This window comes from Strongylocentrotus purpuratus, unplaced genomic scaffold (genome assembly GCF_000002235.5).
Source record: "Strongylocentrotus purpuratus isolate Spur 01 unplaced genomic scaffold, Spur_5.0 spur5_scaffold_13, whole genome shotgun sequence".
Classification (NCBI taxonomy): domain Eukaryota; kingdom Metazoa; phylum Echinodermata; class Echinoidea; order Camarodonta; family Strongylocentrotidae; genus Strongylocentrotus; species Strongylocentrotus purpuratus.
In genome coordinates this window covers 1,259,787-1,270,011 of record NW_022145598.1, presented here as the reverse complement: position 1 = coordinate 1,270,011, position 10,225 = coordinate 1,259,787, and the positions used below count along the sequence as shown (strand labels likewise).

General features: G+C 37.3%; 1 protein-coding gene across 1 annotated transcript in view; it reads right to left on the bottom strand.

The window, feature by feature from the left end:
• Positions 1-10,225, bottom strand: part of LOC588898 (sodium-coupled monocarboxylate transporter 1) — a 31,593-nt gene continuing 21,368 nt past the window's right edge. The window contains exons 8-16 of the mRNA XM_030982676.1: positions 9,669-9,757; positions 9,056-9,168; positions 8,419-8,486; positions 7,874-7,960; positions 7,210-7,388; positions 6,034-6,134; positions 5,423-5,559; positions 2,279-2,371; positions 1-211 (exon numbers count right to left, since the gene is read on the bottom strand). Of these exons, the coding sequence (XP_030838536.1) occupies positions 122-211; positions 2,279-2,371; positions 5,423-5,559; positions 6,034-6,134; positions 7,210-7,388; positions 7,874-7,960; positions 8,419-8,486; positions 9,056-9,168; positions 9,669-9,757 (957 nt within the window). The 3' untranslated portion in view covers positions 1-121. The remainder of the gene's footprint in view (positions 212-2,278; positions 2,372-5,422; positions 5,560-6,033; positions 6,135-7,209; positions 7,389-7,873; positions 7,961-8,418; positions 8,487-9,055; positions 9,169-9,668; positions 9,758-10,225) is intronic.

The following is a 10,225-nucleotide window of genomic DNA, read 5'->3' as shown; positions in this document are numbered from 1 at the left end:
TGTTCTTTTTGTCTTCTTCGCCTATGTGATTCATTTGTGAGATTGAATAAAGTGAATAAAGAAAGAATAAAGATAATAGGTTTTATGAATCGGGGTCCTGGTTGGAGCTATGATGCTTATTTTACAATCTGCTGTCTTCGGAGTTGCTTGAGAACTGTGTTCCGACTTCCTTGAACTTGGGCTCGGGCATTGCATCACCATTGAGTTTAGGCTAAGAGTGGATGAGAAATGTATTTATTTATTTATTTATTAAAACATCTTTCATCTTTGATCAGCTCACAAGCTGTTTACATAATGGTCCTTCATAAAGAAGGAAAATACAAATTCAAGAACTGAAAATAAGAGTAGTAACAAACAAAATAGCGGTTTGATACAAATGGTAAAAAGATGAAATAACACAAATAGGAAAAATAAGATAAGGGAGAAACGAAAAGAGGCGAAAAAAGATATGCATAAGTATATGTAATTTCCTGAATAACAGGGCTAGCATAATGAATAAATACAATCGAAGAACGTCTTTAAGAACTTAGGAAATAAAATAGAACGAGAAATTTCATTCGTTATTGGAACGAATAAGGTGGTCTGTTATTTAATCAGAATAACCTATTTTGTAGAGAATTGTCTCTGCTACAACATATCAAAATTTGGAAGAAAATCGATCAATATAATATACAGAGATACAATCAATTTTCCATAAATATGCTGACGTCATAATATGCAAATTCGTATTATGAGTTCCAAGGCCATTATGATAATGTCACGATTTACTTAAAGGCCAAATGAGACATGAAATCATATCTCCGACTCATATTCTATCCAAATATGGAAAAAATGGGGGGTATCTGGACATCCTAAAGAGCTATGATGGATTTATGCAAGTTTTTGCACATATATGCTATGTATTACAAGAGCTCGCACGCACAGACATTTGTTTTGACCAGACGCTCATTTCGTTATTAATGGTCATAAAGAGATAAACATGGTATCAAATTGTTTGGAAAAAATGGAAAATATAATGAGAGCAGGAAAAAGGCGATTCAATGTTGCGTACGGCCATAAAAAAGGAAAACGCGCGCGCGATTTTATTTTGAAATGCTCTGAATTGCCTAAAAAGTATGCAAACAAATTAGACGATTTAGAGCATTTTAAAAAAAAATTGCGCGCGAACTGCGACTAACTATTTGAACTTGACCGGACTGACAATGACCTAAACCATGATATATGAATGAGAAATGACTTTCCATAATGAAGATATGATCATGAGGTGACTTTCAGAATATTTCACAAAATGGTGCCTGGGTGACGTCACGGTACACTGATGACCTGGAAAGTGTTGCCACGTCTAATGACAATGATCTATTAATGAGCCAAAATTGAAAGAAATTAACAAAGCAGATCCTGATTGATCCTGTACACACTACTACTACTACTACTACTACTACTACTACTAGTACTACTACCACTACTACTACAACATCAACTACTACTACTACTACTACTACTACTAGTACTACTACTACTACTACTACTACTACTACTACTACTAGTACTACTACTACTACTACAACATCAACTACTACTACTACTACTACTACTACTACTACTACTACTACTACTACTACTACTACTACTAGTACTACTACTACTACTACTACAACATCAACTACTACTACTTCTACTACTACTACTACTACTTTTTCTACTACTACTACTACTATTACTACTACTACTTCTACTACTACTACTAGTACTACTACTACTACTACTACAACATCAACTACTACTACTACTACTACTACTACTACTCCTACTACTACTACTACTATTACTACTACTACAACTACTATTACAACTACTACTACTACTACTACTACTACTACTACTTTTTCTACTACTACTGTTACTACTTCTACTACTACTACTACTACTACTACTACTACTACTACTACTACTACTACTGCGTGGGCGGAAATAAATAAAAAGAAGGAAGAATAATAATTAAGGAAGAAAATTCTGACGAAATCGATAGGTGATCTGTTGAGACCACCTAAATATCAAGTTTAGCATTTAAAACCGTGAGGTTGATAATGTGTAAATTATATTATTAATTTGCTATATATTTGCTACTTTGATTGTATTTCATCTTTTTTAGAATTGTATAATAGTTATGATGTATTTCCCGGCCTCCCTGGAAGATCAACTTTTGATGAATAGGCTACCCTGGTGAAATATTAATGAATAATAAATAAATGACAATCATAATGATGTCTACTCATACCTTGTTCTCCCCATTTTGAGAATGGTATGCCTCGTCTGGTTCATCTACGACGTAGGCGGCGTTGCCATACTTGACTTCCATCGCGGTGTCGTCCTACATCAAGACAATGAATGCAATTGATTAGATTTAACTATGATATGAATAATTTCACTTTCTTTATTTGAAATAATGATGATAATGATGATGGTGATAATTATGACGATAATAACAACCACAGACAAAAACAAACAATATAATAATGATAATAATAATAACAATAATAATTTGATTTGATTTGATTTGATTTTATTTATTCATCATCAATAACATCAGTGATTAAACATTTGAATACATCGTGAATGGTACATGTTCATAAATGAATATTATAGATCATATTAAAGAAAAACCTAACAAAGTATTGATATGCTAGACATATGTCTTTTCTCATAGAATATAGAAGGTGATGAAAAGGAGCCAAATAATAGCACATGTGCTAGTCGAGTCTGGCCCCTGTTCTTAGCACACACTTGGCAAAAATAAATATATCATTATCAAAAAATAAAACTTGACAGTAGAAGTATACATGTTGAGTAATACCGTAGCACAATTTCTACACTCCAAATATAATTATGAAGAGGATATACCAGGTTAAAAAGTCATAGATACATGTATCTACAGATTATTTATACAAAAAATTGCATTTTTTTGACAAAAAAAAACAACAAAAATGTAATATGGAGATTATTTACAATATATACATGTGTACTTGCATAATTCAATCACTTATTCATCAAGTAATCGTTGAGATGTTTACGAAAAGTGTTTCTAGACCCTTTGTTTTTGATTTCATCGGGAAGTTCATTCCATAATCGGGTTCCTACACAAGTTACTGAAAATTTGCCTTGTGTTGTTTTATACAGTGGTATACGTAGATGGCCCTTTTCTCTTTTTCTTGTATGCTATTGGTTATTTTTATAGCGCAAATATCCACCACGCAAGGTGCCAAATGCACTCCTATAGATATCACACCGACTCTACTAGGCTACCGTGCATGGTAAATTGTTAATTCTGACATATTTTGCTCCCACTACCCGTCTTTGATATATAGAATTATGTTTTTAAGAATCAAAATATCTTTAAACCTCGGGAGAGAAAGGGGAAGGGGCGGCAACAAGCTCATTTCCAGGTGATTATCACAAAAAAATGGAAGCATCATTCCATTTTTTGTGGGAACGAGTGGTTGCATAGTTGTCATACGGAGCAAGATTAATTTCCTTTCGTAAATAAGAAAGGGAGATATGTTTACATCAGCACTCCTCACTTTGATAAGAGTTATGGGGCCTGTAACACAATATTGACTTACAATGACTCGTAAAAATGTATATCTCTACTCTTGTTCCAATTAATTTCATCTTGGTATGCATTGCATTTTTTTTTGTAACATGAATTTAAGAAATACGATTAATTTGAAGATATAGGATTAAATGTCGGGAGATACATTTGATTGTAACTTCATAAGGACCGTGGTATCATGACGTCCACTCATGACTGAGCAGGAAGAAGGACTTCTTTCTCGTTATCATATTATCCTAGGTCTCGGTGCCAAAATTAAATATTGCATCCAAGCAGGGGCGGCGATTTCTTTTCATGACCCGGGGGGGGGGGGGGGGACGAAACGCGAGGAACGAGGGGGGAGTGACGTCATGAGCAAAAACTTGTTCATTTATTTATTTATTTATTTATTTTTATTTTTTTTGGGGGGGGAGAAAAAAAAAATCCGAATCATCACCGCTCTTACATGTTATATAGCAGGCCCCGCGGAACGTTTTTCGAAGTGGGAGGGGGGGGGGTGGGGGCTTAAGTATTTACGATCAGATAGGACAAAGCAAGTGGAGCGTAAATCGGCGTTGGGTCCTGGGGCAAAGTCTCGACGGGGGTCAGGTTTTTAGGCATTTAATAAGGGTCAGATGTGCATATTTTGATACCTTATTTGTGACACTTGCATGCAGGTCACAAATCCGAGTGGGGTCCAGGGGGGCGAAGCCCCCGGAAGCTCAGCGCTTTTAGGCATTAAATTACGATCAGATGATCATCCAGGGGCCGCCTTAGGGCCCTGGTGGGGTCCAGGGGGCGGAGCCCACGGAAGCTCAGGTGTTTTAGGCATTTAATTATGGTCAGCTGAGCAACCAGGGGGCCTTAGGGCCTTTGGTGGGGCAAACAGGGCAAAGCCCCCGGAAGCTCAGAGAAAGTCATTCCTTTTTAGGCAACATTTGTAAATTAGTCACTGGTATCGAATTAGAAATAAACCACGTTTGAATTTTATCGGGGGGGGGGGGGGGGGGGTATTGCCCCAAGCCTCGGGTTTGTCTCTAGGGTTGTCGGTCTCCAGGGTTGTCTGCCTTTTAGATTTTCGGTCTCTTGGGTTGTCGGTCTTTTGGATTGTTGGTCTTTTGGGTTATCAGTCTTTTGGATTGTCGGTCTTGTGGGTTGTCGGTCTCTTGGGTTGTCTGTCTTTTGGGTTGTCAGTCTTTTGGGTTGTCAGTCTTTTGGGTTATCGGTCTTTTGGGTTGTCGGTCTTTTGGGTTGTCAGTCTTTTGGGTTGTCGGTCTTTTGGGTTGTCGGTCTTTTGGGTTGTCAGTCTTTTGGATTGTCAGTCTTTTGGGTTATCGGTCTTTTGGGTTGTCGGTCTTTTGGGTTGTCAGTCTTTTGGGTTGTCGGTCTTTTGGATTGTCAGTCTTTTGGGTTGTCTGTCTTTTGGATTGTCGGTCTTTTGGATTGTCGGTCTTTTGGGTTGTCGGTCTTTTGGGTTGTCAGTCTTTTGGATTGTCAGTCTTTTGGGTTGTCTGTCTTTTGGGTTGTCGGTCTTTTGGGTTGTCGGTCTTTTGGGTTGTCAGTCTTTTGGGTTGTCTGTCTTTTGGGTTGTCGGTCTTTTGGGTTGTCGGTCTTTTGGGTTGTCGGTCTTTTGGGTTGTCAGTCTTTTGGGTTGTCGGTCTTTTGGGTTGTTAGTCTTTCGGGTTGTCGGTCTTTTGGATTGTCGGTCTTTTGGATTGTCGGTCTCGTGGGCTGTCGGTCTTTTGGGTTGTCGGTCTTTTGGATTGTCGGTTTAGGGCTATCGGTCCCGTAAACTGTCGGTCAATTGGGCTATCGATATTACCCCTTTCTTACCTTGGTTTCATCTGCAACATACAGCTCGCCAACACCACATCGAAGCGGTTTTTTGATTGACTCTGGTAGACAGCAGTACATGCGATCAATGATTGGGCTGATCAGGACCGGGTTTATGGTACGTGGGTCGGTGAAACCTGCCAGGAGAAACAAACCATTTAACTCTTTATCTGCTCTGTACATCGAATGGAACGATAAAATGGAACGCGCCAGTGATACAGGTATTTGTCACACGTACTACGTGTATGTAAAATATACCCAAAATATTGTTTTGGGTCCAACATTTCAATCCCTAGTCGGGAAATCGTAAGGTGACACTTTAATACAAAACATAGCGGCACATTGAACAAATATATCAATAACACACAAACTAACAAAATTAAGAAGATTCGGTTTAGGCATTTTAGACGTATATAGAAAAAAGCAATTAATTAGATTCCATATTAGCCAAGAAACCTACAAAGTACTATTATTATTCTGGCTTTCGGCCAGCTGCTCAAAGGCGTTCCAAGCATTCAGGAAAATACATTTCTACTAGGTGCCCATATACTACACCTGGGTAGAGAGTGGCAGAGGTAGATGAATGTCCTTCCAACAGACCATACACGTACCTGTCAGGAAACTGATCAAGAGCCCCCAGAAACATGTCTGAGCCCAAGCAGCTCCACTGTACCAGGAGTACGATAGGTAGTACAGCTCTGCGATACCCGGTCTGAAATATCAACATATACATTTGTTTTAGTAACAATAGCAGTAGTAGAAGTAGTAGTAGTAGTAGTAGTAGTAGTAGTAGTATTATAAGTAGCAGCAGTAGTAGTAGCAGCAGTCGTAGTAGTTTATGTAGTAGTAGTAGTAGTAGTAGTAGTAGCAGTAGTGAAACTATTATAGTAGAAATAGTAATAGTTGTAGTAGTAGTAGTTGTAGTAGTGAAAGAAGTAGTAGTAATAATAATAGTAGTAGTAGAAGAAGTAGTAGTAGTAGTAGTAGTAGTACCCTCTATAAGTTTACACTATTATCATTTTAGTAGTAGCAGTAATAGTAGTAGTAGCAGCAGTAAAGTAGTAGTAGTATTAGCAATAGTGGTAGTAGTAGTGGTAGTAGTAGTAGTAGTAGTAGTAGTGGTATGGACTAATGATGATAATTAAAAAGTAATTATAATAATCATAAACAAATAATGATGAATAATATTTCGTATTTATAAAGCACTTATGATGTTTTAAGTAATGAACCGATATCTCATTACCCTGGTCATGTGAGTCAGGCTTGCCTTCACACAACGTAAGCACACTCTCTACTCCCTTGCAAACATTCCAGCCAGGTGCCTTTTTTTACAGACGCTCACAATGCAAACCGCAAACAGGGATGTGGGAAGGGGGGGGGGGGGGGGGGGGACGACTGATTATTATCGGGGAAAAGTGTCGTGCCTGTTGAGGATATTGAATTCTGGTATAAAAGAGATATTGCAATTGGCCTTGATTTGATTTCTTGAAAGCCTTTGTAAAATTAAAAAAAAAAAAAAAAAAAAAAAAAAAAAAAAAAAAATCGAAAATAATATCGCTAGTAATATTCGTTAAAAAAAAAAATGTCTGAAAAAGTCAACGTGATTTTCAAGGTATTAAGAAAATGGGGGAGGGGTCCAGATATTTCAAGTTCGATATGTAAATCTCATGTAGGTCTTCTATCTGAATTTCTTTTTCGGCGTGAGGGGGGGGGGGGGGAGGGTGAAGGGGGAGGGTGAAGGGGGAGGGTGGAGGGCATGGGTAGAAGGGGTGAACATCTGAACCAACCTTGGTTCTTCGGTGGGCATCATGGTGGTTGGGCTCATAGCCATGGTAGTCAGAAGGCTCTCATTGTAGCACCCAGCGGTGTAGAGAGGGGGCTTGTAAATCTCAGGGGGGTAGATCTGTGCCCCTATTCCCACCCAGAGGGACCAAGTCAGACCGCACAGCGTACCCCCGATGGCCCCCTGGAATGAGAAAATATAGAAGTGAATACGAATCCTAGTATAAGATGAGCCAAATAACTAAATCCACTCAGCGAGCAAGCAAACAGACAAAACAACTTAATGTACCTGATAATAATGGCAATGTACAATTTTACAATTTATTTCTAATTTAATACTTTGTTGTGAGATATTCATTCGTATATCTAAGTGCTAACGGAAGACGAATTTCTTTTAAAATTCCAGATATACTAATAAAATGAAAGTTCAAAGTTATCATTGAAATGTAACGTTGAATATCTTATACTCCGAAATTTCAAACAAATATCTGTAGTTGGTGCAACCAAAAGGGCAATGATAATAAGTATTATGTTACATCATCCCAATTAGGTTATTTTTAAAGGAATACACAAATAAAGGGTATTCAAATTGCGCTTGACAAAATTTCTTGAAAATCTTTGCGATCTTCGTACTACATAGAAACTTGATGAAATAGTGATGCCTCTTACGTAGGAATTTGTCCAGGGGAAGAACATTCCTAAGCTGTACAGACCAAGCAGAGGTCCTCCGATCATTCCAAATATACTCAGTGCAGCCTGTCAACAAGAACAAACAAATAAACATGAACACAGTATAAACGAGATGCACTGGCGTGTCCGTGCAATATATCAAATTCAATGATTTTTTCATTCATTTCATGTAAGTATGAAAGTATTGATTTGAGCATTAAATGAATAAATGTTGGTGATACCAGAAGGATTAAATGTCCATACCAAGAGATTCTCATTCTTGGATGTACAATATTGAATTGACATTAACTAATCGAAAATGAAATTGAATCATGCTGAATCAAATCACTTCAAATCGGATCATACTAAATCAAATCACTTGGAATCAAATCATACTGCATCAAACTACTTTATATCAAATCATAAAGATAATAATATAAATCATAATGAATCAAATCATACAGAATACAATTACTTGATATCATATTATAAAAAATTATAATAAAAATTAAAATGAAATCAAATAGAATGACATCATATCTAACCTGCAGGACACCTCCTAGCTGAGATGCAACATACGTCATACCAATGCATACAACCCCAAAGAATAGCGCTGTGCAATTGAAAAACAATGAACAATAAAAACAACTAAAAGATAACAAAGTTAACGAAATCACCGTAAAGCCACAAGTATTTGTTATCATCAAAGACAAAGTGTACTAAAAATACCATTACCTGTAATACATCACAACGATTGCACATTTCAAAAGGAGAAGTACACGCATGGTACATGTCTTTCAAATTGCTCTTTTGATAAATAATAAATTGTTTGTTTTCTCGAAAGTCTTTGCGATCTTGCTATGGGAGAAAGGTATGAAATTGATTTGGTAATGCATTGACACAGAATTTTAATCTGCATTCCCAATCATCTGAGCCCCTCTAGAATAATAAATATATCACGTGACGAGCTGTGGACCAATCACATCTTTGTATATGTAAGAGCTATCACGTGACGAGCTGTGGACCAATCACACCTTTGTATATGTAAGAGCTATCACGTGACGAGCTGTGGACCAATCACACCTTTGTATATGTAAGAGCTATCACGTGACGAGCTGTGGACCAATCACTCCTTGGTATATGTACGAGCTATCTTATATCTTGCTTCATCATAATACGTACCCAAACCCTTGGTGACGAGAGTATATTTCTTCTCTTCTATATTCGGCCAGATTGTTTTTACGATGTCTTCAGCAGTGACAGCAGCCAGAGAGTTAAGACCAGATGATACGGTACTAAGGCAAACATAATTATAAATCAATAGTTCATCATTAAAGGGGAAGTCCATCCTAGTCATAAACTGGTATTTATTAAACTAGAAAAAAGAAGAAAAACGAATAAGTGACAGCTTGAGCAATATCCGATTAAAAATAGGAAGGTTATGAAGTTGTAAAGGTGTCATCAGTGAAACACAAACTGCCAACACTGTGACGTATCTTGCGAGACCCTCTCCAATTTGCTCTGTACAGGACATTTCATAAACTTTCCTTTTTAGCTATTGATGATGATGGAGTAGATTTGTTTCATACAGGAGTTTTATATAAAAGCATTTGCAACAAATATATTTGGGTGCATGTTTGAAAATTTGACGCGCTGTGTCAGAGTGATATTGTACACAAAATAAATGCAAATCGAAGAATGTATGCACTGCTAAAGATCACTGAGACATACACTAATTGCCTTTAAATGCTTGATTGGGGTAAGTATTAACGCAAAATAAATGACGCATCGTTACCTCAACGCTGCGCTGAAGACGGCCGACGTAAACAAACCAGGCAAACCCGGCATACTTCCAAACAGGTACATCACAAAGTAAGGCATCAGCTACAACGAATGAAAGAAGAGAGCGTGAGGAATAGATAACAGTTCTTAGCTGAATATTTGATTGAAATGTGAAGTGATAATATCAGCACATTTCAAGTGACATGAATGCAAATACTTTCAAAAGGTCAACTCAAAAGCAATTTCAGTACCCTATAGAGTACCGAAGTGATGACGTAATATCCACTCGTCGTCCAGGTTACTGTTTTCAAACAATAGAGCCTGCACACACTATGAATATGACGGACAAAGAAAGAGGACAAAATATACAGTTCCTCATTCTACCCTCAACAATTGCTGTGGTAGACAAAGAAACATCGAAACATCCCTTTACTGCTATTATGTAAAAATGTGTAGAACAGATGAATATGCATGTGACACCTGTTCTACACATTTTTACATAATAGCAGTGAAGAGATGTTCCTTTGTCTACCACAGCAATTATTGAGGGTAGAATGAGGAACTGTATAT